This window comes from Euwallacea fornicatus, chromosome 38 (assembly GCF_040115645.1).
Source record: "Euwallacea fornicatus isolate EFF26 chromosome 38, ASM4011564v1, whole genome shotgun sequence".
Classification (NCBI taxonomy): Eukaryota; Metazoa; Arthropoda; class Insecta; order Coleoptera; family Curculionidae; genus Euwallacea; species Euwallacea fornicatus.
In genome coordinates, this window is record NC_089578.1 from 1286665 (window position 1) to 1314615 (window position 27951).

The window sequence follows — 27951 nt, forward strand, 5'->3', positions numbered from 1 at the left end:
CGTCGTCATAAATAGGTACTGATATGCTTACAATATACCTTAGAATCATGTTCAAAGTGAGTGCACAAAAGGGACATAAAATAGAAGCTTTTCATCATAAGGATCATCGACTGGTCTTTATCTCATAATTGCAATGCAATTTCCTCGACCTTGACTATGTTATCACAACTCGTGAACCATATCTGTTACTTTAAGAATTTGAAAAAGGATTAAACTTTTAGCACTTTGGCTTAATAACCTAATTTGGTTTGCTATTACTCCATCAATGATTTGTGATGTGGTGTGTTATTAAATTTGCGATAACTCTATTTGAATGATGTGTGTTCAATGTTACATCCATTGGGTGGAAAGAAAATTCATACATCTTCAGATGTTGTTAAAATTGGAAAATTAGAGATTTAAGCGTACTGCCACTGCATTGCCCATTTTTTTTAACTCCTCAGAATGAGATTTCAACATAATCTATCAGAAAGGTGAGAAAGCAGCACAAAATGTAAGCAATTGAGAAAAGCAATAAGAAAAAAAATGTTATTTACTAAATTTTGTAGGAAACCATTCATGGTACGGGTCAAGCGACATGTTAAAACAAATTGTAGAACAATTTGTTTGTTCGTTAATAATAAATTTATAGATTTGGATGCACCATTCTCATTAATAATTTGAAATTCACACGGACCAAATAATATGTTTCTTGACTTGTAAATAAAAAGCAAGCAATTTTGACTATCCACTTACCAGAATAGTAGCCTCCATAAAGTCTATCGAGACAGTTTTCTGCATCTATAATAAGCCTCAACTTATTCCCTCCGATGGGCCTGATTTTCCGGTTTGTGTTATGGGGCTGCTGACGTTGCGACACGTTTCTTGCTATTTTTAACAAATCCACTGATACAGAACTGCCTTCCAGTGAAGGACTTTCCAGGAATGTTTGCAAGTCTTGGATACCCATGACTATAACTTGCTTAGCTCCAGAATTACCTAGATAACTAACGCCTAAAAATAAATTATCCAGATACTGATTGCATTAAATTTTAAAGTGTTTGAGAGGGAATTGTAGCGGATTAGACTTATTATTGACCTTCTCTAGTAAAATGGCGGCGGCATTTAGGAACAGAAATTTGCCAGGTAAAATCCAACTAAACTTACGCCGATTAAAACTGAAGAGGTACTTACATAAGATTAAACTTTGGTGCTATCGATTCTTCAGCCCTCCAAGATGTAATTCAGTTCTGTTAGTTAACGATTTGATAGAAAAATGAGTAAATGAGGAGAAATGTTATATGGTAAAATTCATGTTAGCGACCTGCCGGCTTCAGAAAATGTTTCAATGCGGGCTAAAATAGGCCAATCGTACACGCCCTTAGATGATATTAGGAACTAGGAAGGCATTAGAGTTATTTAAGATGTAAACTGGGCATTGTGAACTCAGACGAAGGTCTAAAATGTGAAAAAATTTAAAAGAAAATACAAAATCTGAGAAAGAACTGGGCACTCAGCATCGAAATGAATCAAAGATGGATGTCAAATGTCGACTCAAATGTCAAAATGAACATTTTTTGACCGGAAGTTTGTGAGTACAGACCTTTTATGTTAAATTTCACAACAACGCGAGAGCTGAAACTCCAGAAACGTGGCATCGTTGCGAACGGCCATTTTTTCTTGCGTTTTCATTTACAGCGTTTGCGACTATTGCTCTGAAATGATTTGCGATTGGTCACTCTATAAATGATCTGAGATGATAGTGAATAAATGCCACTTTTGCACCACTATTGTCATTCCTGAATACCTGAAACGAGGAATTTTCAGCGTCTACCCATTTTATACATATATCCATACTCCGTACAATTTAGTTCTTATTTTTCGTTTTTCTACTCACTTTTTATGGGTCCTAAAAGCGATGACATATTAGTTATTGAAACTTTAGCACCGATTTTTATGCTATTTGTAGTTAGTTTTTATCAGGAATAGTGTGCAACCCACCGCTCCAACACCAATGCTTGTCTGTAAGGCGTTATTTCCTAGAAAATTGATAACGTATCAAGAGATCTTTCTCCATTCTGAAATCTGGACCGGATCTGCTCCTATGAACTCTACTCACGCCTTATTTACTGCGCCCTGAGTAGCCTCTCAATATTTTCTTTTAGGGACCCTCTGATATTCCTGTATAAACTTGACTGCAAACGTGGTGTGCAATCCCGATCTGTTAATTGCTTGCTGCCGTAATTTTTATTCATCATAATAAGATCTCGTTCAAATTTGCGCTTTGTTACGTTCTTCCTAGAAGAGAATTTCAACTGGCACCCAATTTGTCCTTTTATACACAGATTTTTAGTTTAGAAAGGAAATTTAGCGCTCTGTGCCAACTTTCAACTGCAGTCAACAAAATAATGGATACGTCATTGGCGTTGTTGACGGGACTTCCCCGTGTTATTACTTTTCACGCGGCAGGCGAGGTGCGGTCTGACGGTACTTTGCGGGCTTAAAATTTAATTACATTTAACAATAAATATGATAAATAAAAATAAAATCTTTAAGAACGAGATCACGCGACTGCAAATGTCACCACCATTGTGGACGCCGAAAGTGACGCCGTCGTCACGAGTGTCCGCGCAGCGCTTCAAGAAAAAAAGACAATCGAAAAGTCGGCCATTTTGCTATGTCGAGTTCGCACTGCGGTTGCGCGAATTCCCCGATGTTACATCATCTGACGTTAAATTGCGTGATGGACGTGACATTCCACGATTCCGTGATTACCGAGCGGTTTGATTGATTGCCCGGTTTCTGATTGATTAGATTAGTGATTTGTGATAGTGGAGTTGCCGGGCCATTCCTAGGACAATTGTCCTTTTTGATACAGTATTATAGTTGTAAAGTTAACGATAAGTAAGTAGCTACGTCAATTAAAAATTATGCGGTTAAACTTTAAAATTAGTTCAATTGTAACTAAAAAGTGCCCCGGCACGTTCTTGAAAACTTTATAGCTTTACTTTTCCATGTGTTTCCTCAGAATTCGATGTGGATCGCACTTGGTAACTTGCAAAGTTTCCTGGAAGTTCTCTGGAAAACATGACTGAACTTCCAGAACGTGCTTCAATCATTCTCCTGAGTTGCCAACTCGATGGCTGAGCCCATATGGATCTTTTTTAAATTTAATAACACTTCATTGCCTTTTATTTCCATAGGCAACAGTTTAATAACTGATAGTTGATAGATTTCAACAATTCCAAAGGGTTTCCGAGCAAAGCATCCAGAAGAACTCATGGCAGCTTATGTAATTCAGTGTCCATAAAACTCAAATCAAGGTTGACAACAGTCATTTTATATATCTACATATGTGACGTTAAAATTTCAAAAAAAGAGAGGAACAAGGAAGCATGACTATTTTTTGAGAAGTCATGCTGCATATGTTACGAGGACAAGTGATTGAAATCACATAGTTGTAGTGCTACTAGCGCTCCCTTATTCATCTCGTTAAGGGCCGAATTATTGATGTCCTGTTAACTTTGACATCAAGCTAAGTGATAGAAACAATGAATCTGGACTCGAGGTTAGTCTTGTTCAGCATCCTTAAGAAAACCTTGATCTTCTATTAAAAGATACTCAAATTAAATAATTGCTTTGTTGGAATTGTTCAAGCAATTCATATAGACCTAGCAAAGGAAAAAATTGTCGACTCATGGTCCTCTGGCAAATTATGCTTCATTAGCAGTATAAAGCCGTAGGACTATCTCAGGAAATTCAATTCGATAATTGCGGTGAGTGATTGAACGTAGAATTATTTTTCGCATGTTACATTCGGCAGTTATTGAAAGTCACGTTAAGCCACTAAGTAACTAACAATTTTTTATCAGAATTCTCACATATTGGAAATTTCCTTTTTGCGACAACTCTCTCATTATCAAGTTTTATTAACCAATCTTTATCAGCCTATTAAGTAGGTAAACAAGTCATATTTTTAGATTGCCCCATTGTATTTAGTCAATTGAAGTGCTTTTGATATTGTGGAGTGATTTGCACCTTTGCCTTTTCAGAAATGGCCCAAGACAACGGATTTTTACCATATCCCAAGGGATTCGCCACTGCCGCCATCCACCATGCACAGGAGCCTGAAAATTGGGAATCCTTGGCCTTAGTGACTCCTATCGTTACCTCCACCACTTACAAGCAATTCGGTCCCGCAGATTACAAAGTGAGTTAAGGTCGAAAAATCAAAAAAAAATTATCTAATTTCGTTTCAGAAATACGACTATAGTAGGTCGGGAAATCCCACCCGTGAGGTTCTGGAGAAGGTATTGGCAAAATTGGATAATGCTAAATATGGACTGGCTTTTGCGTCCGGGTTGGGGGCAACTACGGCCCTCCTTGGAATTTTGAACGCCGGTGATCACATTATCAGGTAATTGAACACGCCACATCGTTGAACGAGGTTTCCTGCAAGATTTACTAGCTAAAAACTCCCTTTTTTTTATAGTGGAAGTGATGTGTATGGCGGAACCAATCGTCTCTTCAATAAGGTGGCCATAAAATTCGGAATTAAAGTCACTTTACAGGACTTTTCAGACCTGTCTAACTTTGAAAAAAGTATTACAGACAACACCAAGGTAAAAAGACACAAAATTGATCTCATATGTAGTTCCAAGCACAGTTTTTCTCACTTCAATGTAGCTAATTTGGATTGAAACTCCAACCAATCCCACGATGCAAGTAGTAGATATCAAGGCAATATCGGACATTGCAAAGAAGCACGATATAATTCTTGTAGTGGATAACACGTTTCTTACACCCTACTTGCTACGCCCGCTTTCTTTTGGGGCGGACATTGTCAGTTACTCCTTAACAAAGTATATGAACGGCCACAGCGACGTTGTTATGGGTGCTTTAGTCACCTCTAACGCCGAATTGTTCGAGAAGCTCAAATTTTTACAAAACTGTAAGCACCTTTTTTGGTTTCACGAACAGAAATTTAACAATGACTCGCTTACAGCCATGGGCATAGTCCCCAGTCCGTTCGATTGCTACCAAGTCAATCGGGGCCTTAAAACTTTGGCCTTAAGGATGGAAAAGCACAAGGCGAACGCGTTGGCAGTGGCCAAATATCTAGAGAGTCATCCCAAAGTGGATAAGGTGCTTCATCCAGGTCTTCCATCTCATCCTCAATTCCAGTTATTCAAACGGCAAACCAGCGGTCATAGTGGCACGTTTTCGTTCTATTTGAAGGGTAACTTGGAGACATCCAAAAAGTTCCTTACTTCGGTGAAAGTATTTGCCTTAGCCGAGAGTTTAGGCGGTTATGAAAGTCTGATAGAATTGCCGTAAGTATAATCCTCTTTCATTCATTTGATGCGTAATTGTGTGGATTTTAAGGTCCGTTATGACTCACGCCTCAGTACCCCCAAACCAGAGAGCAGTTCTAGGGATCACCGACACTTTCATTCGGTTGTCCGTCGGCCTTGAAGATGTCGAGGATCTCATTGCCGATTTAGAGCACGCATTTAAGTCCATTTAAGCGTATTATTATGCTTGTTTTTGTGTTGTTGGTGGAAGATCTTATGGTTTAAAAGGTTTAAGTAAAACTGTTTTAGGAGTATGTAAAATGCTTCCATGCAGATATATATTTTTATACGAATTAGGCCAAAAAATAAGTATATGTGCAAAACTCCTATATTTATTTAATTGTGTATTTTTGTTTGCCGTTAAGACAACGAATTCTTCTATAACTAAGTCAAAAAGTGTTCATATGTGATAGCATTCGGATGTCGGGTAAACTATAGCGTGGTTTGCTAACTCCTATGATGCAACAACAAAAATAAAGCAAAATTTGTTATTGAAACATGTATTTGTTCGTATATCCGTAGGTTGGATGATTTGCACTTCTTAGGCCGCATTAGTCGCACCTCCGGCAACCTTCGCTTCAGCTTCTACGATTTTATCAAAATAACTGAAGAATTAATCATTCACGCCGAACCAAATAATTTCATAAACAAAATATCAGTTAAAATTCATTCAATAAAGATAAGTTATTTATAGCAACTATTGCAAGCTTATCGCAAAAATACAAATAGCGGCAATAAACAATAATTGCTTGGTGTTTTGCAATGAATTTGTAACACGAGGCTAATTTGAGACGTTGGAAGAGCCGTATACGGAACACGAAAGTGGTTCAATTGGGACGAATGGGGGCAAGCATCAAATATGTTGCGATTGGTGGTGATAGATTTTGTGCTGCTGCAATTGTTGCAACATATTTTACGTTCTCCTGCGAAATGCAGTGCAATCTGAAAGTTACTTAAGAAAAGGCACCGTAGCCTTCGTCGCAACTAGCTTTATTTAGGTAAATATAAATAAAACACAAATTAGTTTTGAAAGTATATATTGTATCACTATTTTCTTTTTGCTTAAGAAGATACGATAAAAAAATATATTATTATTTTCCGAGTCAATTATAATTCCTCTTCGATGATCAAGCTTTTCACCACCTGAAGGATTTCGTCGCATTTGGACTTTGGCAATGATCCTATCTTGGCCAAACACATATTTACACTGAAGATAAACTGAAAAGAACACGGTTATATCAAATTAATGAAACATTTGTTTCTAAGATAGATATGTTTCTCCTCTCGTCCCCCCACGAGATCCAGTACAGCCTCCTTACCTTATCAAGGTGACTGATGGTCGCATCCTGAAAGTACGGCCTCTTAAAAGGGATCCTCTTCTCCTCTGCGCCTGCCTCATTTTTGAAACTCACAATACTTCTCATGGATTTTTGAAACTGCTGCATGTGAAAATCGTCCGCAACTACATCAACTTTTAACCTAATAACAAGCGGAAATAGTTTCGGGTTACAACGGGACAATCGAACGAACCTGTAAGGGATAAGTTGGTCTTCGAAATTGGGCTTTTTGTCCACTAGCCAACATCTAAAAGGCGAAGAAATTAAGGCACCGTTTAAATTAAAAGGTGAAAGTATAACGCCCAGGCACGGTTTCCCGTGCCCTATCCACTGCTGAAGGCACTGCTGGGTGTCTAAATCTTGTTGAGAAGGCTCGGGAGCGAACGTGGGATGAGAATGAAACCAGCCTGATGGGTCACGACAATTAATTTTCCTAAACGTTAATTTAACACGCCATTACCAAGAATTTCGAAGTTTTTGTTGTGGATGCTTTCCACGGCCTTGGCTTGTGAAATTGGGCACATGTCGCAGTGCGTAGACGAGGAAGCGATGTTTTTGCACGGTTCGTAACAACAGACCTTTAAAGCGCCTTCCTGGTAATCCCAGATACCCCCTACAAGCCCCATTACTTCGGTTTGGTAGGAATGGGAATGGAAGTCCATCAAAATCAACGAGGACAAAGTAATTTTCACCGAGTATCCTTGCTGAAAGTAACAAGTTAAATAATTCAATTGTACAAATCGTGTGTGGGGGGCCTCAAAATTCGATGGTTTTACGGGATGTCTCAGTTATCATTGAAGTTAGAAACGTCCAGTTTTCGCAATCTTGTGCTCGATTTTTATGATATGAAAGTTGGCAATGGCAGGTCGTTATCTTAGTTTCGTAGATACGGGACGTTTTGGTAAATTCTGCGAATATTTTTATAATTTTTGCCTAAAAACTTCGACTCATTTTCCTTCTTCAGAATTCATATACTCAGATCGAATTATTGGCATCCATATCATGAACATTTGTACGCAGAATAACGGTAACTTACCGGTCTTTCCGGAGGAAAAGGTCTGCAATAAATCAATCTGATTGTCGGCTTTTTTAAGTAGGGCCGCGGTTTGGCTGCAGGCTCCTTTATAATAGTGGTGCCGACTATTTCCCCTTGGTCACCATGGGCCATGGTTAAACCGCCCTCTCCGTCCTGGAAAGAATATCCAAGTGAACAAATGATGTTTCATTGGGTTAAAAAAGCAATTACTTACGTTGCTAAATTTCTTTTTGAACCTTTGCCTCGGTCCCAATTCCGTCAATTCGCGGGATAAAACGCATTTCGTCGGCCTCCCTTTGCTCCTTACAATATCAGTGTATTGGAGTATTTTGCTCAAAGGGCGTTCATACTTGGTTTGTTCTAAACAAACAAAAATACATGGGGGGTCAATGCAAATATCAAGGAATAACGGAGTAATTTTGTTTCAAGTTAGGCCAAGGGTTAACAAGAAAAGATTTGCAAATAGTGAGAAGCGACCTTGAATTTGAGACACCCTATAGGTTTTTTTAACAACTCTCAATCATACAAACACAGCACAATAACACCCGGGTAGAACTGAACTTACCACACCCAAAATTTATGGCTCCTATTTGTTCCAAGAAATAATGAATTCGACTGATACAAGTGACATCTCCGCAGTTCTTTAATCCCACTCTCATGTAAGTCTTATATACATAATTTGGTTTCGATGAGTTCCAGCTGTTAATTATATGGTTTCTGATCTGTAACTTGACTAAATTATATACTCCTTTTCTCGTTTAATATGAATTACCTTTAAATATCTCTCTGGTGTCTTGGCCGCCCTGCCTTCAAAAAAATCTGAATTGATGTACTTTTCTAATTCAGTAACCACAATTCTGTCCAAAACAACCTCCATTTTTGGTTCTTCCAAGGAATTAAGTTGTTGCTCAATTTCATGGCTAACAGGGATATCATTCCTACTAGTACCCTCTAATGGTTTCTCAATTTCTAATTTAGACTCTAATGGTTCAACATTAGAATCTTTTTCAATAATATCATGGCTGCATTTCTCTGTGATGATTCTAGGTTCATCTATGTCCTCTATATCAATGCTGGCATCACTAGAATCTTCTTCACGTTTAATAGTCACCTTAAAATAAATTTATGATTATCTACCTGCACAATTACAGTTAAACAATGTAAATTTTGACGATTTTACTCGAAACTCACAATTTCCTCTCCTTTAGACATAAACACCGAAAGGCTTTTGCTTGTTAATTGCTTCTGGTCAACGACCTGGGTCGAGTCTACAGTCTTTTCTATCACTTTGTTCTCTTCTGCCTTCCGACTTAAATTAGACCTGTGTGGCTTTTTCAGTTTCATCCTAACTTCCTGCTTAAGTACCCTTTTTGACGCACATCCTTCACCTTTGAATTTAACTAGAATTTTTCGTTTAGAAGCCTTTCCCTTTTGCGCAATCTTTCGTTGATGTTTCCGATTCGCATTTCCGCTGCTTTCTAAAGCGGACTGTGAAAGGTTGTTTGATGAGGTTGAAGATCCACTTGAACTACTCCTCCTGTACGTTTTTTTTGCTGGAGATTTAACTGTAGGAAATCCTGTGTTAACTGCGGCAATAACTTCCTCAATACTAGCGGGTATCTGCAGCAAAAAGTCCTTGGTCTTTTCTGCATTGAATCTAACATGACTATTACCTGATCACTATTTAAAACGTCAGAACTCAACAGATCATTGCTAGTATCGGGTATACAATAATGATTTAAACTCCCAGTAAAGAAATTTTTCAAGTAATATCTAACCTCTGCGGGAGATTTCGAGCTGATGAACTGTGACAGTCTAACACTGCTTTTACCAAATATTTCCAATCCCCTTTCAAGCAAATTTTTCTCCTTGTCAGTCCAGCCACTTTCATCTGTTATGCAGTTTTCCAAAGATATTTGGCTCATACCATCAGCTTCATTACAATCTGAAGTAGTGGCAGCTGAGTTATCATTGTACCAATTTTCTGGGTTGGCACTTGGCTTGTCTAACAACCACTGTGGATGGATTGTGTAGTCAAAGTTTAAGAGATCTGAATTCTGGGATACCAGAATGGTCTTTTCTAACCTGAATATGATAATAAATTCCAAAATATAAATCAATTTGTTATAACACATTTACATAATTGCTAATAATGAACTGTCACTGATTATTCAATTTAAGGTTACTAGAAATCAGTAGCGTAACTACAAATTTTAAGCCATCCTACAACTTTCGAATAAGGGTGTCAAAAATTTTTTTCCATGCCACAGTTGTTGGTGGGCCAGTTACATTGGTATATGCCCTGCTTCGCAGATGTAGCAAGGGTGTAGCTGCACCACTGGTTCAAACTTTATTTCTTAGCAGAACAGCACCACTATTGAAAAGTTAGTTATGTTTTGTAGGCAGATTTACTAATAACCAAAAATAGTTAACTTCATCATGTATTGAGCCACATACTCACTGAAACACAAACGTGAATGAGGCAAACGATTGCCACATAAGGTAGCATGGAACTGCAAAAACATGCTCAAACTATTCACTACATGCTTTGGACCAAGTTACATGCCTGTCCTTAGGTCAAGAACAATTCGTGCTCAGTTTGGACCCTGAGTGGGTTTACACATTTATTTGCCTCACCAAACAGCACTGGTGTAAGCTCCATGCATCCTCATATGGGGGACTTTCTTTCTCAACATGAGCCATTTAACGAGGCTTTGCCTCATTTGCATTCGTTCTCAAGTGAGCAAGTGACTGCTTTAATAGGTGGATAAATCAGAATATTGTAGGCAGATACATACAAACTAGAATCGCCTTCCAAGGGGAGATTGAAGTCCCCTGTAAAATCTCCCAAAACGTCTATTTCGTCATCGTCGGCCATTTGTATTCCCTGGATATGACCAAATGAAACTTTATTGTACACAATTATATAACATTTATTTATATAAATCTTAAATCTAATAAGTTTTACGAAATATTTAGTTTTTAATAAGAAAATACATAATTAACATAAACTTACATTTACTCCATTCCTAACCTAACTTTTTTTTAATGTTAGTATGCGTCTCGTCATCACCGATGTGTAGGCAACTCTCCTTACTCAGAATTGTCAAATGTTAGACAGGTACAGATATATACGTCAAGTTACTTCTCTGTAATTTAGGCAACTAGTTAAGCAGGCCCCTTCAATACCTTACTTATTATTTTCTCTCTAGCCGGAGTCCCAATCAGCTCACCAACATCCTTTACCGTTTTGCTATCGTTGTAGACCTGGACCCTGGATATGTACCAGGACTTTATAAAGTAATTCTGTTTACGTTTTGTTAAAAAAAAACCTATAGTAAACACGTGACCTGTAAAACTTTTAAATGGAGAATTACCGGAAAGGAAAGAATGTAGAAGAGCCAATGGAGAAGTCCAAAATTCCCATTCCAAATCTCCCCAACGAATTTCTCTGGATGCAGGTATTACACATGAAACCACCCTTCATTGTAAAAGAAAAGTATTCATTTATAGGTGAGAGGAGGCAGTAAGATACGAAACCTTCTAGATCATGCCTTTAAGAATTTTGAACAGTCAAAAGTAGTTGTATGGAGTGGCTCAGGTCCCTCGATTGGCAAGAGTATAACCTGTGTGGAAATCATGAAGAGGGAATACAAACAACAATTACACCAAATAAATAAAATATGTTATACCAAGTAAAGAGTTAAAGCTAGTAAGTTAACCCACTAAGATGCAAAATTTTCAGTGTAGATGAATACTGGGACCCAGAAAGTCTGGATTTAGACCAGCTGGTGGTTAAACGTAAATTACCTATGGTGCATATATGCCTCTCTTCGGAGAAATTAAGTGATAATGAATTAGGGTTAGTTAGATTTAAGGAGAACTAATTGAACATTTATGATATATATATATGCAGGTATCAGGCTCCATCAGAAGTGATTCCTTTCAGAGGTCAAAATATGCAAAAGCAACCTGGAAATGGTAGAAATTTAAGTAGGAGCAGTACGTCTCAAAGAAGCACTGATAATAGGATGAGGTGATATAACTAGTGGTAGAAAAAGAAACTTTTCAAAATAAATATTGTTTTTTTTTTCAAATTTGACCATACTTACAACCTATAAGACTGAACAAAGGTAACAAAATAATAACACTGAAAGTTTTTATTTGTTTATATATTTTAATACTTAAAAATGATAAAATTCGGCTTAAATCTTATCATTTAGATCCATAGTTCGAACATGTTACATCTATAATATATATTTATCTTACCAATAATTGCCCCTCACTATGGACACCATATTGACCTCAAATGCTTTACAAAATTATGTCACTGTAAGTATGTGTTGCCTAGCGACAAAGAGTGGCACACAAAATTGAATAAAGAAAATAAAGCATAAACAACATTCCAAAACATAGCAAAATAGCTCCCAAACCAACCAAGGCCATTCCCAACCTTCATCAGTTCTGAATATTCGGTGGCGGTGGCGGAGGACCGCGTGGTGGAAAAGGGGGTCTTCCACCAGCGAAATTAGGTGGTGGGGGTCTCCAATTTGGCGGTGGCGGCCTTCCCCCTGGAGGAGGCGGCGGCGGAAACATTCCTGGGAAGTTACTCCCTGGTGGACCTACAATAAGTATGTGAAAACTTATCTCTCTGATGAACAAAAGAAAATTTACCTGATCCTGGAGGCCCTGGAGGAGGAGGTGGAACACCAGGTCCTCTTTGCCATGGAGGAGGCGGTATCATCCTCGACATTGAACCTGAATTTGGTAATGGAGGTCTGGGAGGACCACCTACTGCACTTCCACCAACTGGTGGTAATGGCGGAGCTCCCGGTGGTAATGGAGGTTGGGATGGTGGTAAAGGAGGAGGAGGAATGCCTGCAGGGAACGAAGATGGTGGAGGCACAGGTGGTGGTGGGGGTGGAGCAATGCTTGAAGGTGTAGGAGGTGGAGGAGGTAACATACTTCCGAGAATCACGGGCGGTGGCGGTGGGGCCATTGTCATTCCTTGCATCATACCTGGTGATCAAAAATTAGCACATAAACTGTCATTGAAAAGAGACTTACTCATAGGAGGAGCATCTGCAAACAATTGGTGAGGTCTGTCTGCCTGAGACAAGGGATTTTGCGCTGCTAACAGCCTTTCAGCAGCTGATCCATGTCTCTCTCCTTTTGAATCCTTTTTAAAAGCATAAGAAACTGAAATTGATCTGTTGCACAGATACTGGCCATTCATGGCTTCTATTGAGGCATCCGATGCCTCAAAACTCGCAAAATTGATGAAGGCAAAACCTTTAGAATTCCCAGTTTCTGGATCTCTCATTATCTATAATTTAAATTAAATTATTAATTTAGATAAATTGTACATGAATAAATACCTTTGGAGTTTGCAATATTACTCCAAATGCAGAAAATGTATCGTAAAGCAGTTTTTCATCGACTTCAGGATCTAAGTTGCCTATAAAGATGTTGGCACCCACATCTAAATTCTTTTGATGGGCAGAGGCCTTATTTACCCTTATAGGCTTGCCATAAAGTTTAATCATGTTCATAATTTTTATCGCATAATCGGCATCTTCCTCTCCCATAAATTCCACAAATCCGTACCCTTGGTGCATCATTGTTACTCTATCTTTTGGCATATGGACATTCACTGGACAATGTAAAGAAGATAATCAGTGGTTTGCTCGCAGAGAAATTGATTGTACATAGGTGAATCTTAGGTTTCAATACTTACCCAAAGGACCTGCTTGCACAAACAATTCCCATAGCAAAGATTCCGAAACTTTATCGTCAAGACCTCCAACATAAATAGTGGCATCTGAAATACATTGAAAGATAACAAAATGGACAGTAACGGTGGGAACTTTACACACAAACGCAAAATGAAACGTTGCTTACCTCTGTTCCTTTCTGCAATCGGCCCATTAGCCATATTTCTTTAAACTTGTAATAAATTTTATATTTTGTTGTGTGCTTACTGGAACAATAAAATTAGCTGAGTACAGTAAACTCACTAACTGAAACTTGCAGGAAGTAATCTCAAACAGGACTTGTCCCCAATATTCTTTAATTGAAATATTGCAGATATCAACTTCGAAGTTACATTTGTGGATGCCTTAGCTTGAGTTTATAATCTTCAATATTGCGGTGAACAATCTTGAATCTGAGCTCTGAATTTAACCAAAGTAGAACGGAGTTTTGGGGCTGCTTAAACCGGGTTTGAAAAGCCTTAAAACCGACGCGTTATAATATAACCTCAGAAAATAAGATAGAGACTCATTTGACCCTGAAATTCTTGATCAACTAGTAATATGTGGCAACGTCGAGTTTTGTTTACTGAAACTAAAATTTTTTTGCAGATAATTTTTATGTTGTTTGTGTAAGTTGTCTTGTGTTGTGGTGTTTGTTTTATGTTTGTTGTTTGTGTGTTTGTTTTTAGTTTATGAAGATGGAAAAGGGATCTGAAATCTGCAAATTTTGAAAAAAAAATCAAGTTTCCGCCATCCCATGCGTTGCAAATTAATTTATTTATGATAACTCTTGTTTTTATCTACTTGAAGGAAATGCATGGTTGCCGTTTTTACTTTGTGGTTTCATTCTATCGCTATCTCTTACTTATGTCACCATTACGCTTTTTTTAGTTTTAGGTTATGTTATTCTTTGCAATTTTTCTTTGACTTTATTTTCTTATAATTTCTATTAATTTCATAAATATTTTTGTTTTTTGTTATGAAAACAGCAATATCGTAGAACACGTATATGATGGATCACGAAGGTGAGTGTCGTAGTCACACAAACACACCCGGCAAACATAAACATGCATGTTTATGATGGGCCTTACAGCGGAAAAAAGGGCCTTTAATTTGGAGCAAAACATGAGGATCGTACGTTTGTACTTTCTGACAGGTAGTCAGCTCACCTACCAAATGCATTAAATTTATTCATTCAGTTATATACTATTTTTTTATTAATAACATTGCGACAGCACTGGCATATACTTAAAAAATATATATTTCGACACGGATTTTAGAACGTGCAATGTATGCAGCAAATTGCCCTAATTCAACAGGCCATCAGCCACGGCGACACCTGCCACCCATAAATATTCAATTGTATGATTGTATCAAAATGGGTAGACGGCTTTCTTGATTTCTTTGTTTCTCTTCAATAGCTGATCAACATGAATTCGGGTTATGTCAGAAAATGGCTATGGTTTTCATTTCTAAATGGGTCTATTACTAATGAATCACAATACGAGAGATCTCTTAAATTTAGAATATTCAAAAACACCTTATATCTACCCGACTACTTCTATAGTGTATTCTCATTTTAGAAGATGGGAATGAGCAGAAAGGGAGTGAAAGTGAAGAATGCTTTGAAGATGAAGAAGCCATTACATATCTTGAAGAATCATCGGAAAGTGAAACTGAGCCAGAGGGCAACCTTTGGGATGTAGATTGCAAAATTTTAAGTTTGCCTTCTGTCACCAATGGATTAATTGGATGTAAGTCTGTATCAGTTATTTACCCTTCATCTCCCAAAACACCTGCTGATCTATAGTTATTTCACAAGTTTATTAATGCTGGTAATTAATAATCAAGGGATTTAATTATGTTGAGATTACTAATCGATCATTAAAAAAGGTGTTAGTTATATAATTTCTTCAATTGCACTGAGAAAAACAAAAAAAATCCAGCATTTCTTCTTTAAATTTCAAAGTAACTCAACTTACTCTAAGGCCCAGTCATACAGCTATTGTTATTTTCTCGTTGAGAACTACTCATGAAAAATTATAGGTCATCTAATGCCAACATGTGAAAATGACCAAGACTTGCACCCAAAGAAAAAATTGAAGCTACAACCGAGCCTAAGGGAGGATCTGCTGTCAAAACCTTCCATAAATGCTTTGCAAAATAATTGGAAGAGCAACAACTCATTTGTCGGCCAAAGCTTAGAAATAATTAGCAGCCCTTTTAAAGTTTGCATCGTCAAAGACTTGCTGGACAACACATCATTTCTCAATGAGCTAAGAGAAAAATTCTATAATGAGGTGTCTTTTCGAATGAGGAGTCTGGATCTTTATGAGTTTTTTCAATCTACAGACTTAAAGCATCTTGTTGATTTAGCAGAACCCATAAGAGCTATATATGAATTTTTAAAAAATGATTTAATGACCTGGGTAAGTAGTTAATGCTTCTCCAGTGTGTATGTATTCAAGCCAAATGTCTTCAATATATGGCTTTATTGCAGGTGTCTACTATAACTGGTTATGAGTTAACCCATATATCAGCTAGTTGTAGCTTGTACACTGACAGTGACTATCTTTTAGTACATGATGATCTAAGGGAAGATCGAATGGTAGCTTTTATTTTGTATTTGACTGATGAATATGGTTGGAAGGAAAGCGATGGAGGCAGCTTGCAGCTTTTTTCCAAAGACGAAAATGGTCAACCGTGTGATGTTGTCAGGAGCATTATCCCAGTGAATAATCAGTTGATTTTCTTCCCAGTAACCAATGAGAGTTACCATCAGGTATGGAATATTAATTTTTTGAGAAGTTTTTATTAATAAACCTTTCAGGTTGCAGAAGTTACCAGTTTAAACAAATACAGATTATCAATAAATGGTTGGTTTCACACTAAAGCTCCTCCAGTATTTGAAGTTCCACGTCACGTTCCTTTGAATGATAGTTTGTATAGTAATAAGTACAAACAATCCAAAAAAGTAAATGTTGACCTGGAAGTTTGGGTTAGAGATGAATACTTAGACAATAAAGCTATTAAGCTAATTCAGAATCACATTGAAGAGAATTCAGAGATATCTCTGAAGAGCTTTTTTATCGATGAACCATTTAAAGAGGTTTCATGTACATTGCAAGAAGACAATAACTTAATATGGAGAAAAGTCGCCCCTATCAATAGATACAATTACGAAGTGATGGATTTGACAAAATTGCCATTTGTAATTGAGAGATTCTTGGATTTATTCCAGTCAAATCAAATGTTCCAGTTGTTGCGAAAATACACGGAACTCGATTTGCACAAGAAAAAAGCTTGTATGAAGTTTGAACTTCAAAGGTGGACACCTGGAAGCTATGCGGTTAGTAGTTAATCAATTTATGATGACGCTAAATTAAAGTATTACTCAGTTATTGACAGATTACGACTGGAAAGAAAGGAACGAGTTGGACTTGATAATACATTTAGGCTGTAAAAAAAACTCAGATGTTATAGGGGCTAGAACACAGTATGTGACCATTGAAGATCAAATTCAGAATGCGTTGATTACAATTGAACCAGAGGAGAATAACTTAAACATAGTTTATAGGGATTCGGCTAGATTTACCAAATATTTCAGTAAACAGAGTAAATGTAAATGTTTTTATACATTGATATGTTCTTATTCTGAAAACTAACGTTATAGGATAATAAAATGTTGTTGACCATAATAATACTTTGTGTTTTAATTGAATGATCCTACAATATTCAAAGAATTGAGATTTCCAGATATCTTGAGTTTCTTCTTAAATTATTATCATTCACCGAATCGTCAAGAAATACAATATTGATCGTTTGAAAAAGAAAAAACCTGTGATGTGTGCGTACTTGCACAATCCCTACGTTTCCACTTGAATTTGTGAAGCACGCATAAGTACATCATTAATCAAATTATGTTCCCATTGTCTTGTTTTCGTCCCTTCATACTTACCTACACAAAGGCAACATTCTGCAACCAAAAAGCCTAAAGCTAATACTCCTTTATTTTTGTACTGATCTTATAAATATAATTTAATAAACATTATTAGGTATGTTTCCAAACAAAAATAGTTATTAAAAATTCATGTATTTTAACTGCTTAAAGCAAAATTACAAAATCCTGTAAAACTTTTTAATGCTACACTATAATACAATATAGGAACCATTTGGCACAAGTTATATTTTATTACTAGTTTTGAATTTTGTTTCCTTAATGAATAATTTTTAATATCAGCAGTCCTTTCTTTAGACAAAATAAAATTCTACCATTGTATTGCTCATCTAGCATTAGCATTAGTGCCACCTTATGGCGTCAAGGGGACGGTCAAGATTATTCATGTATTGTCAAAATCCAAGTCTAAAAATCTTCTTAAATTTTTCACAAATATATCTTTAATTTTCCCGCAATTGGTATTTTCTAAAACATCCAAGTAAGCTTCCAGGGGCTGATAAAAATCTTTATATATGTCACCGCCAATTTGAAACTGAAAACAGGAATTTTACAGCAATCACAAATCGATTTTAAGCAGTTTTTTTTAACTCACCGCTTCAAAAACATTATAAATAGCTTTAAATACTGGCTGTTTTTCTGAGTGGAAAAACCCACGAGATCCATGTACTACTGCTACTCCATCTTTTTCTGCAGATTTACAAATGCTCGTGTACATACAATGATCTGGTCTATAATTGTATCTACACGAGTAAATGTAGAGTTTGCCTGTAACAAATGGATCTTGCAATTGAAATGTAGCGAAAAGTTACCTGAATATCACCTGGATGGTAATGAAATATAATGTTAATTATATCCTGATCTCCCCAAGTTATATGCAGTTTGAATTTCTTATAAATGGGCACAACATACTCAGTCCACTTAAAAATCCTCATTCTCGTGAGATTCATCAACATCACACCTGAATTTACACCTGAAAATCAATAATATTACCCACTTAAAGTCATAAAATAAAGCATAATTTTAGTAATTTGTTTTCTTTTACCTAAGGTCCCATAATATGGGTGTTTTGCAAACCTGTTGTACCAGCCAACATTTGGATCTTCATGCTCAAAAGCCAATGCTGCCATCTGGCTTCTATTAAACTTCCGGAAGTAGGCCCAAACACTTTCTACTGGGGTCAAAAACAAGGAGTCTGTGTCCATGTAAAGTAAAGAGTCTACATCTGGCAATATATCCTGGTGTCCAAAGAGTCATTGGCAAATTTTATCATTAAACAGTTGCTATAGACTTACAGGTAAAAATAGCCTTTGCGCTGCACAGGGTTTGAATAACTTCTTCCACTCTCCACCATCCTTTTTGGGAAATTTTAAAGGAAGGACTTTAAATGAAAATCCATTATTTAAAAATGATTGCCACTCTCCCAACTAAAAACCATTTGGCAACTGGTTGAATGATTTTTGAAATTTATTTGGTACGAAACATACCAAATAAACACATGATTTACCTTCTCAGTAAAGCTCTCTATTAAACTATCCTCTGCTACTATAATAAAATTGAGTTTTTCTTTGCTAAACATTAAAGCTGACTTGACTAATGTTAAAGTTTCTGCTAGCCTATCCCCACATGCCACAACAGCAACAACCAAATCATCTCTACAAAACAAAAAATATATATTAGATATGCATTTAACAAGGGATACCTACTAACGGTAATATAAACCAAGTACCTATTAAACCTCGGCCTAATGCATATTTTGTTGTATAAAATAAATGAGTGTAATTTACATAATATATTACATGAAGCCGCTAAATAAAATGTAGGGTAGACCTGACAAAAGTGAACATCGAGTCGGATTAAATGAGTTATTGCCATACGGAAAATGGGTTGTGGAGGTAAAGTCACTAAAACGGGACATGCACCGAAAAAGCCAATACACGTACTTTTTGTAAAATAGTCCTTCAGTGGGCTTCTCAACCGCAACGGTCCATTCTGAAGGGGGCTCAAAGTGATTACCAATTTGCTTGGTGCTATACAAATAAAAAATTATCAAAAATATTGAAACTATAACGGCCACGTTTAAATAAACGTATAAGCGCATTTTCTTTGCCTTTCATCGCACCATTTGCCTTTGAATCCTCATTTTTCAAATGTATTTTCAAATTGTTTAAATTAGAGAAAAAATTGTTTACTTATTTTTCATTTTATGTGTTTACATTTTCTTGACGTTTTCTTTTTCTGGCTCTGGTCCTATACAATTGCGATGGTGAAGTCAATGGTGCGCAAGACTACACTTCAGGTGCGACACCCTACTCTAACTAGTTCTAATAGATCCAATAAATCAAAAATGTCTTCCTTCCTTGTTTAAAAAATAGTGATTTTCAATGTTACATTTAATTTTCTTTTTATTGTCGTATTTTCAGCTTCATCATCAACGTTTAAGTCTCTGACTAGACCGGTTGGCACTTTAACAATTCCAAAAAAATTGATTCGCACCGCTCTTCAGCCTTTTTAAAAAACCTCTAATTAACATGTGTCATTTACCGCCAATCGAATTTATTTCATGGTTATAGGTGGCGCCACTCATTTCCGTTTCCGCCTAGTTTATGTGTTGCCGGCATTTTTCATTTCATTTCTCTTTGGCTACGGTAGTTGTTATGCTTGTAGCTCTACTGTTCGTTCTTCACATTCCTTTGAATTATAGTAGCTTATAGTGATTTATATTAGCAAAAATGAGTGACGGTAAGTAAATTACGTTTGTGGTGTTATTTTAAATCAATCGAACGCGGTGCAGCACTGTTTGTTGACGATTTTCACTTTCCTCTACAAAAAGGACGCCGCCGCCATTTTTCCCGGTAAAGCGGTGTTGAACCTTTCTATTCTATATTCGTGTACTCTTGTAGCGCCATAGAAATTCGTACTTCTAGTTTTTCCATTTGAACTTTATTGGCTTCCTTGTGGTACCAGGAATAGTCCATTTTCTCCTTTTTCAATCCGGAACCGAGACTACTCTGCTTTGGCACAAAAAAAGCGTGCCATGTGGCAATTGGATATTCCGTCCGCTCTTATGTCCCACGATCGTGCGACCATTGACGCAAATGGTTCCCCAGTAGTAACAATAAATGTCAATTCCATGGGTCGCACATCAGTGGGCCGATTCTGCATTCTGGGGAGTAACATCCTCCTGGGGGCTGATGTTCAATTAGCCCATCGAAGCAGGCACCATGTCATTTTGGCCTTATTCAGCGTAGCCCTGATTTTATAGGTACACGTGAAAGAATGAAATTTTTGCCTGTATTTGTCAGCCAAAAATTTCTTTCACTTTCACATGTTCTGATAAAATGAGTGCATGGGGCCCGATTCGAGGCTATGGATAATTGAAAGTAGAGCAATCTCTAGACAATCACATCAACAGTGGTGTCTTGTACAAGTTTGGTAAACCCAAATTGTTATGATTACATTATCAGTTTCATGCTGATGGCCATTGTCATTTATTTACTGTATCTTTACGATAAAGTATTTGTGGTCTATTGTGGTTTAGTCAAATATTGTAACATTCATTTTATATTTTTTCTCAAATTTGGTGTGAGTGGTGACAACAGATATTTTTAAATAGAAAAAAGAAAAAACGCCATTAATGTTGTTATATTAAACATGGTCAAATTCCATTAATAATCTCTTTGTTATCCAAACATCGAAAGAAAAATCTCATTAGAGATATTTTATCAGGTCAGGTTATGCCAAAAACAAAGTTTAGACATTACTTTTACTATTAACTCGAAATATGATATATCGTTTACCTCAGAATTCCAGCAATTTTCACTAATGTAACCAAAAATATATTTTATTCACTAGGTTACGGCGGAGGAGGGTACGATTACTCTCAACCCCCACCCAATTCATCATACTCTGGTGGCTATAGCCAACAAAGCGGTGGCTATGGACAACAGGGCGGATATGGCCAAGACCAGTCAGGAGGCAATTGGGGCCAGCAGGGTGGTGGAGGAGGCAGGGGTGGAGCTCCTGGAGGAGGAGGAGGTTATGGAGGCGGTGGAGGCCAAGGTGAGATTTTTTGTCAACAAACTCGTTTACTTTTCTCAACTCTTTAATGTATTCACATTTAAGATCTTATAATTTGCCAACTATAAAATTGATCCCATTTATTGATACTCGGCACTCTATAGTTCAAGTTGAGGTTGGTTTTGACTGATTTAAATAATTAATCTTTCGACATAGGCATAGAAGTAAGCTTGCCCATAGCTTACGATTCTACCTGCTATGTCGAAAATAACATCTATGAATGATAGTCCCTGCTATTAGCACATAATAATGGGGGTAGAAACTCATCAGGACATGGGTGATTTTATTCTTTAAAGTCTTTTATGAAGAGATCTTTCATGTTCTTATGTTTTTATAGGTTATGGCAACCAGGGAGGCTATGGAGGTCAAGGAGGAGGAGGCTATGGCGGTGGTGGTTATGGAGGTAAAGAAATTACCATTGTTCTTTCATTTATGTGATACATCTGTTTTCCCATGTTTCAGGTGGTGGTGGTGGTAGAGACCGTGGAAACTCCGGTGGCATGGACCGTTTTGGGTGAGTTTTCTATATTTATATGTAAATATATTTTTAAAAAAATTAGAACAGTGCATTTACATATTTAGTTGCGCATACTTGGTGTCTTATGGCGAACCATCCAAAATAAGGTTCTGAAATTTGAAAACTTCTATTTCAAGGTTTATTAAAGGTGAATTTCTGAAAAAAAGGTCAGGTAAAGGCCTGAGGCGATTTTCAAAGATTCAGTTTAATGTAAGTTTTGCCTACATGAAATGGCTCCTTAGAGGAAAAATTTTGAGAGTATCTAATAGGAAAGTTACATTAAATTTTTAGTTGACAATAGAGTATCTACAATGTTTCATTAGCACTAGAGAGAAAATTGACGTTACTGTTAAGGGAACTGTCACAATTTATGGGAAAAATGACATATTGATGATGAAATTTCAAGTTGAGGTAAAATAACATATTGATTCACTGCATTTGCTGAGCTCCTTGGGGGTAATTTCTGATTTTTCTAATGGAAGTGGTTGTAATTTAACATTGGTATAGATCAGAATGCCGTTTGCAACATCTATCGAATATTCGTAATAAATTCATGAGTATAGATACCATAAAGTGAAGTGTCCTAATTGTACTGACGCATTCCGATCTTTGCAAATCCAAGAATTAGTGTTTTTAACTCTTATCCAAAACCAGCAATTTCAATTCCATTTTAAATCTCGATCATTGAATCCAAATGTTGAGTTCCTACAATTATGCACACTAATGGAATTGATATTGCATCTGCAATTTTTAACGATTCATTACTATTAATTATGTTTCAATGAAGGTTCCAGTTTCAGAAAAGGTTTGTTCTCCATTTTTGACTTGACTGGACTAATTTGGTTTGGATTTGAAACGGAGAGTGTATATCATTCTGATTTCCGCATCACGTGGTTCGTGTCGTATTGATAACGGTGAAATATCACCAGTTAATAATCCAGTGGTAACATGGGAGCAATAGGTATGAACATTCAGGAATGTACTGAGGTATTCCAATTACTTAAGGTTCAGATTACTAACAGAGTACCCTAAAAAATGCAAGGTAACGTTATTGAACATGCACAACAGGATCCCTCCTATTGATACGCGTCGACCGTGGTTTTGTAATGTCGCATAATTTCAGCATATCATTTCCCTATACAATTACTTCCAGTGGCGTGCCCCAATTGCCTCCGCTATTCTGTCCAATTCTGTCGCATTTGATTTCCAAAACAAAGGTATTTACATCTAGAAATGCGGGAAATTCGTTCATTTAACCATAATATCCATGTCCCTTTTGAATAAATCCGACGTTTTCCTGCAATTTCTCGGAGTAGAGAAAGCGCTGGTTGGTCGGATCTGACATTTCGCACGTCGCCCGTGCGTTCTATGAAATTTCTTTCTCTATCGCCTTCGCCGATGTCGCACTGCTCGATCTGCAATCCTCAAAGTCTTTCGCTTCGACCGGAGGTTGTCCTAACCGAAATCAATACATGTCGTGCCGGCTCCATGGGCGCAAATTTATCCTTCGATGCGTTGAGCAAAGATGCCTCAATCAGCTTTAAAGAAGAAACGCACAGACGAGTTGTGATGAATTAAAATTATTTATCATAGATATTCAGTTTGTCCGAAATCATCAGTTTGAGCACCCAGGAAGACGAAGGCGACGTGAGGTAAGACGAAATGGTGCGTACCAATTATGTTTCACATTTTCTTTGTCTAAGGTTGAATTGGCGACAATGTAAATGGGAACGAACAATGATACGAAATAAACTGAGAGTTTGACGGGCTTCTCCTAGGCGTAGTCGTCAGTGGTGGAACGATCTACAGTCTGTAACCCAATCGATTTTTGGCGCATTAACTTTGAAGAATCTCACTTCTGTGCTCTAAACGATTAGAGGATGGGGAGCGGTGGTGCGAAAGCGCAACAGCTCAAGCGTGGGAGAGAATCGCAGAGCTTTGGTTTCAAAGTGCTCACTCTCTAGTACTCCGGCGTAGCTGCAAGTGTAGTCCCGGCCCCCTTTCCGAGCGAAACTGAGCACTGCGATGGTTGCTGCGTGCAGCTAGTCGTTCCTAGTTCGCAATTATGCGGTTGTAAAACTTCCCCCGTATATGTGTCAGATGAAACGAGGGTACTCTGTTTAGTGAACTAAGGTGGTTTCTGAATGTGTTAGAACTTTTAAGGCCGGCGTGGTAGCCGAGTGGGTAGTACCACTGTTTATCACGCTGCGGACGTGGGTTCGATCTCCGTGAGGGCTGCTGAAAACTGTGATACGCTCGAGATTGATAAAACAATTTATCGATAACTGTTAGTGGAAATCACGAAGCAGCCATTGCAAGAGCGAAAAAAATTGTTATTTAACCACACTTGTAACTTCTCACATACAATCGGATGTTAATACATCTGAAAAAAGTACTTGGACTGATCGACTCACATAACTAACTGCACGACATAGATTCCCACATAGGTACTAGTCACCAATCGAGAAGAGGATAGGAAAGAAAATGGTTTTGCACCCATGCTTGCAAAGGTTTAGCCAAAAATGCTGCCAACGTTTTGGCTATTTGGTTCTTGTCCCCAGCATTTACTGATCGAGTTATTCTTCTGTTTTAGAGGTGGTCAGCGTGGCGGTTATGGCAAAGGTAAAAAGCACCAAGACCCCGTTAGTGGTTTGGTTACATTTTCATATATCTATTTATTTTATTGTTAACACGTTGTTTGCGGTTTTCTGTAGTAGTTGTAGATTTAAGAAGTGGGTCGTAATAGAGGTTCTAAATGTGCGCAAGGGAAATTCTGGGAAATGTTTTGTAATGAAGCAACCAAAGGGGTTAGAAATGTGCCTGAGCACGTTTTTGCTGAGGTTCACGAAGAAACCACACGTTTAGCGTCGATACGTACGACGAGTGTCTGGTAAACGTACAGAGTGATTCTAGACAAAATTAGTTCCGCTACTCGCATTTGCAAGAGTAGATTTTCTTAAAATTTTGCAACTGAAGTGACATTCGGCCGAGCATACATTAATTTGACTACATTAGGTGTAAGAGGATGATTTGGTTCCATAGGTCTTGAGTAGTAGGTACCATATGGTTGGTTTGGGAATATAATAGGGATGTCACGGAGTAAACGTGTTCTAGCTAGATAATATCGTGGCGATTCATAAAAGACAGAATTGCAGTTGCAAAGGATAATCTAAATGTGGAGCGAAGCTTTCGATCGTCACGTGATACATTCGAGTTTATGGGAGTTTTGGAGGAAATTGGAAGTCTCTTAAGTGTGGTGAAATAATTAGACATGCGCAGTTTGGTTTTCTTTTAAGTACACATTGGTTGTTATTTTTATTGTTGTTTTAAGGTTTACACTTAGGAAAACATCTTTTCAAGCTTATTTTCAATTAATAACAGTTTCTGAGAAATTGCTGTGCTCGAAAGGCACATAGGAAATTAATAGTACCCTCCGCCACCAGCCTTCAAGCCCCCGTTTGCCTCGCTTCCTCTCCCGCAGTATTAGAGGTGCATTGCAGAAATTTATGAATTTCTGAATGGTAGAGACACGATTCGGCTTAAATTTTAATTCGTTCATACAATAATCTGAATGCCAAATACGCTCGGAATCAAGTACCTACTCTGATAGATTTTTTTAAATAAATTTCCCATCGAATGCATACTCATGTTGAGACATTTCTAGGTGATGGAGGCAATCTTATCGTTCAACATGACACGGTTTTCGTCACCGGAATAAATCCCAACTTCTCTGAGGACGATATCGCGGACCATTTTGGATCAATTGGCATAATTAAGGTAAACTCCTTACCAAGCTGAGTGAAGGTATGCGGACAGCACTCTGTGCTTGAACGCTAACCATGTTCAAGTCCAACTTTGACGTCCCGCTACAGCACAGTACAGATTCTATTCCTCGATTATTTCCTTAAATGAATAATCGAACTGTTCCGTTTGTTACATTGTCGCGTTAGATTCGCGTATCAAACTCTCCAACTCTTCAATGGCTGTTCTCCCCCTCTTCTAGATCGATAAGAGGACAAATAAGAAAAAAGTGTGGCTTTACAAAGACAAAAACACCGGGGAATCGAAAGGGGAGTGCACCGTGACTTACGACGACGCAAACGCGGCTCAAAGCGCCATATCTTGGTTCGACGGCAAAGATTTCAAAGGCTCAATGATCAAGGTCTGAACTTTCGTGACGCCCTAACCTTCGGTACCGGAACCACAATGTTTTTTCGAATGTTCCAGGTTCAACTTGCCACTAAGAAAGATAATTGGGGCGGAGGCCGCGGTGGCGGGATGCGTGGAGGCGGTGGCTTCGGAGGGGGCCGTGGTGGTGGGGGCGGCGGAGGCGGCGGCGGCTACGGAGGAGGCGGTCGCGGAGGCGACAGAGGAGGTATGGGTAGAGGTAAAGTAATGCTAATTTCCTGGAGTAGTCGTGCGTCAGCTTTGAAAAGATGTTTTCTCGTTTGTCCGTTATCGCGAACAACCCCCACTCAAGCGACTTTATACACGTCCTCAAGGCCCTTCTGTCGTTTTACATCAAAGTTTGACTAACCCGCTACCTAAATATTTGGATTAGCTTTGCTGCCTTCGCAACTTTTGTTAGGTTTGGGTTAATCGAAATAAATACCGGAGATCGTTTTGTTGGATTCCGTAGGCGGCGGAGGTGGTGGACGGGACCGTGAGTCCAGGGACGGCGACTGGAAGTGCTCGAGTCCCGACTGCGCCAACACGAACTTTGCGTGGAGGAACGCGTGCAACCGCTGCGGCGAGCCGAAACCAGAGGGAGTCGGCGACGGTAAGGGGAACTACCGCGGTGTTATCACGTTTCGTTTTGACACATTTTTCCCGTTTCCTAGGCCCTCCGGGCGATGACAGACGCGGCGGCGGCCGCGACAGGGACGGCGGCCGCAGGGGCGGCGGAGGATTCCGGGGTGGCGACAGAGGTTTTGGCGGAGGACGAGGGCGAGGCGGTCCCCCGCGCGGGGGCGGATTCGGCGGCGGCCGAGGGGGCGGAGGACGAGGCGGAGGAGGAAGGTAACGAGTTTGAGATGCTGACGTTTACGACTGTGTCCTCTTTCGCTCTCTGCAGAAATTCAAACGATGTTTCTGTCTGATTTTCATAAAGAGGACAAAGCGAAATTCTCTATTAAAACCCACCTTAGCCTGGCAACACGGCTTCGAGTGTATCCTGTCTGGAGAAACACAGTTTAATAACATTTATTTATTTTTTTTAGTTGAGTGTGTATTGTTTCGTAACCACCTTTACGTTTAGGTATTAAGAACGAGTTAGTAAATAGACTTCCTGCTTACAGAGATAGAGGAGGAGGAAGAGATCGAGGGAGCAGGCCGAAGCCTTATTAAAGCTACGAGGATCATCTCGTTATAAATATAAACTCACTACTCATTTTATAGGATTCAAAAGTGTTATTTTTTATTTATGAGGAATGGTCTTTGCCCCGTATTCTAGAAGTTGAGCAGTAGCATTAAGATTTTTGTATAAGCAACAAGATCCCTTCGGAATAACACTTTTGTGTGTTTTTAAGGTTATTTAAGGATGATTGTTAAACACGCGATTGTGTAAGATAAGTAATTATTGATGGTGTGTAATAAATAAAGCTTACCATACAGATTTCAATTCAGATCCGTCCTCGTGCGATCCGTTTGTGTTTTTTAAATCACGTTTCCCTGCGCATCTTCCGTTATTATAAACGAGCTCTCCCCCATTGAAATATTCCGTTTGGGAATTTTGATTTGCCGCCCGTTCTGCATTATCAACCCCGTATAATTTGACGATTTTAATATTGGTAGGGACGGTGCGGTCCGAGAAAGCAACAAAAGGGCGCAATTGTTTGTCCGGTCCTGGATCGTTGAAAATTCGGCATGTTTAATGTCCCTGACGCAGCGCATGAGCTCGTCGATTCGGAGGTTCCCGTGTCCATTTTAAAGAACGCTTCT

At 38.2% G+C, this 27951-nt stretch overlaps 8 protein-coding genes and 1 long non-coding RNA gene across 17 annotated transcripts in view; 5 read left to right on the forward strand and 4 right to left on the reverse strand.

The window, feature by feature from the left end:
• LOC136349545 (constitutive coactivator of PPAR-gamma-like protein 1 homolog) overlaps positions 1-2607 on the reverse strand; it is a 10545-nt gene extending 7938 nt beyond the window's left edge. Inside the window, exons 1-3 of one of the 2 annotated variants that reach the window (XM_066301169.1) lie at positions 1877-2607; positions 1583-1786; positions 736-993 (exon numbers count right to left, since the gene is read on the reverse strand). In XM_066301169.1, the coding sequence (XP_066157266.1) occupies positions 736-993; positions 1583-1637 (313 nt within the window). In that variant the 5' untranslated portion in view covers positions 1638-1786; positions 1877-2607. The remainder of the gene's footprint in view (positions 1-735; positions 994-1582; positions 1787-1876) is intronic. The other variant, XM_066301167.1, reaches the window with a different exon arrangement.
• The window catches only part of Cth (Cystathionine gamma-lyase), a 24564-nt gene extending 18734 nt beyond the window's left edge, over positions 1-5830 (forward strand). The window contains exons 1-8 of one of the 4 annotated variants that reach the window (XM_066301174.1): positions 2709-2883; positions 3008-3755; positions 4032-4189; positions 4239-4396; positions 4472-4601; positions 4666-4930; positions 4985-5312; positions 5365-5830. In XM_066301174.1, coding sequence (XP_066157271.1) covers positions 4034-4189; positions 4239-4396; positions 4472-4601; positions 4666-4930; positions 4985-5312; positions 5365-5506 — 1179 coding nt within the window. In that variant the 5' untranslated portion in view covers positions 2709-2883; positions 3008-3755; positions 4032-4033 and the 3' untranslated portion in view covers positions 5507-5830. The other 3 variants (XM_066301173.1, XM_066301175.1, XM_066301172.1) reach the window with 3 other exon arrangements.
• A 523-nt stretch (positions 5831-6353) lies between these two features.
• Positions 6354-10812, reverse strand: LOC136349546 (histone H2A deubiquitinase MYSM1-like). 2 transcript variants are annotated; one of them, XM_066301171.1, is made up of 12 exons: positions 10723-10812; positions 10505-10593; positions 9380-9791; positions 8898-9326; positions 8479-8817; positions 8272-8428; positions 7921-8066; positions 7707-7859; positions 7131-7374; positions 6864-7077; positions 6653-6812; positions 6354-6551 (listed from the first exon to the last, which is right to left on the reverse strand). In XM_066301171.1, exons 2-12 carry the CDS (start codon positions 10582-10584, stop codon positions 6441-6443), a joined length of 2445 nt encoding a protein of 814 aa, XP_066157268.1. In that variant the 5' UTR covers positions 10585-10593; positions 10723-10812; the 3' UTR covers positions 6354-6440. The 2 variants fall into 2 exon arrangements, with proteins under 2 accessions (XP_066157268.1, XP_066157267.1); XM_066301170.1 differs by lacking the exon at positions 10723-10812 and having other exon boundaries at positions 10505-10716.
• A 57-nt stretch (positions 10813-10869) lies between these two features.
• Rpp25 (ribonuclease P protein subunit Rpp25) lies at positions 10870-11784 on the forward strand. Its single transcript, XM_066301179.1, has 4 exons — positions 10870-11167; positions 11220-11401; positions 11452-11568; positions 11623-11784. Exons 1-4 carry the CDS (start codon positions 11072-11074, stop codon positions 11744-11746), a joined length of 519 nt encoding a protein of 172 aa, XP_066157276.1. The 5' UTR covers positions 10870-11071; the 3' UTR covers positions 11747-11784.
• Positions 11785-11859: 75 nt separating this feature from the next.
• On the reverse strand, positions 11860-13962 carry Spx (Spliceosomal protein on the X). Its single transcript, XM_066301178.1, has 6 exons — positions 13608-13962; positions 13444-13527; positions 13085-13359; positions 12774-13032; positions 12381-12725; positions 11860-12328 (listed from the first exon to the last, which is right to left on the reverse strand). The coding sequence occupies exons 1-6, from the start codon at positions 13639-13641 to the stop codon at positions 12165-12167; spliced, it is 1161 nt and encodes a 386-aa protein (XP_066157275.1). The 5' UTR covers positions 13642-13962; the 3' UTR covers positions 11860-12164.
• A 387-nt stretch (positions 13963-14349) lies between these two features.
• On the forward strand, positions 14350-17160 carry sud1 (Prolyl 3-hydroxylase sud1). Its single transcript, XM_066301104.1, has 6 exons — positions 14350-14484; positions 15043-15213; positions 15506-15888; positions 15960-16241; positions 16290-16808; positions 16858-17160. The coding sequence occupies exons 1-6, from the start codon at positions 14469-14471 to the stop codon at positions 17122-17124; spliced, it is 1638 nt and encodes a 545-aa protein (XP_066157201.1). The 5' UTR covers positions 14350-14468; the 3' UTR covers positions 17125-17160.
• Positions 17161-17535: 375 nt separating this feature from the next.
• Positions 17536-19669, reverse strand: shams (glucoside xylosyltransferase 1 shams). The gene is made up of 7 exons (XM_066301211.1): positions 19358-19669; positions 18922-19069; positions 18710-18841; positions 18460-18652; positions 18238-18387; positions 18010-18182; positions 17536-17949 (listed from the first exon to the last, which is right to left on the reverse strand). The coding sequence occupies exons 1-7, from the start codon at positions 19513-19515 to the stop codon at positions 17800-17802; spliced, it is 1104 nt and encodes a 367-aa protein (XP_066157308.1). The 5' UTR covers positions 19516-19669; the 3' UTR covers positions 17536-17799.
• Positions 19670-20017: 348 nt separating this feature from the next.
• LOC136349562 (RNA-binding protein cabeza-like) lies at positions 20018-27631 on the forward strand. Of its 4 annotated transcripts, none has more exons than XM_066301209.1 (11): positions 20018-20156; positions 21270-21476; positions 21832-21897; positions 21957-22008; positions 24605-24633; positions 25676-25788; positions 26015-26173; positions 26239-26398; positions 26651-26791; positions 26853-27030; positions 27269-27631. In XM_066301209.1, exons 1-11 carry the CDS (start codon positions 20147-20149, stop codon positions 27273-27275), a joined length of 1122 nt encoding a protein of 373 aa, XP_066157306.1. In that variant the 5' UTR covers positions 20018-20146; the 3' UTR covers positions 27276-27631. The 4 variants fall into 4 exon arrangements, with proteins under 4 accessions (XP_066157306.1, XP_066157304.1, XP_066157305.1 ...); XM_066301207.1 differs by having other exon boundaries at positions 27309-27631; XM_066301208.1 differs by having other exon boundaries at positions 26239-26386; positions 27309-27631.
• LOC136349573 (uncharacterized) lies at positions 22015-24449 on the forward strand. The gene is made up of 2 exons (XR_010733828.1): positions 22015-23663; positions 23715-24449. It is a non-coding gene; the product is annotated as an uncharacterized lncRNA (long non-coding RNA).
• Positions 27632-27951: the final 320 nt, after the last annotated feature.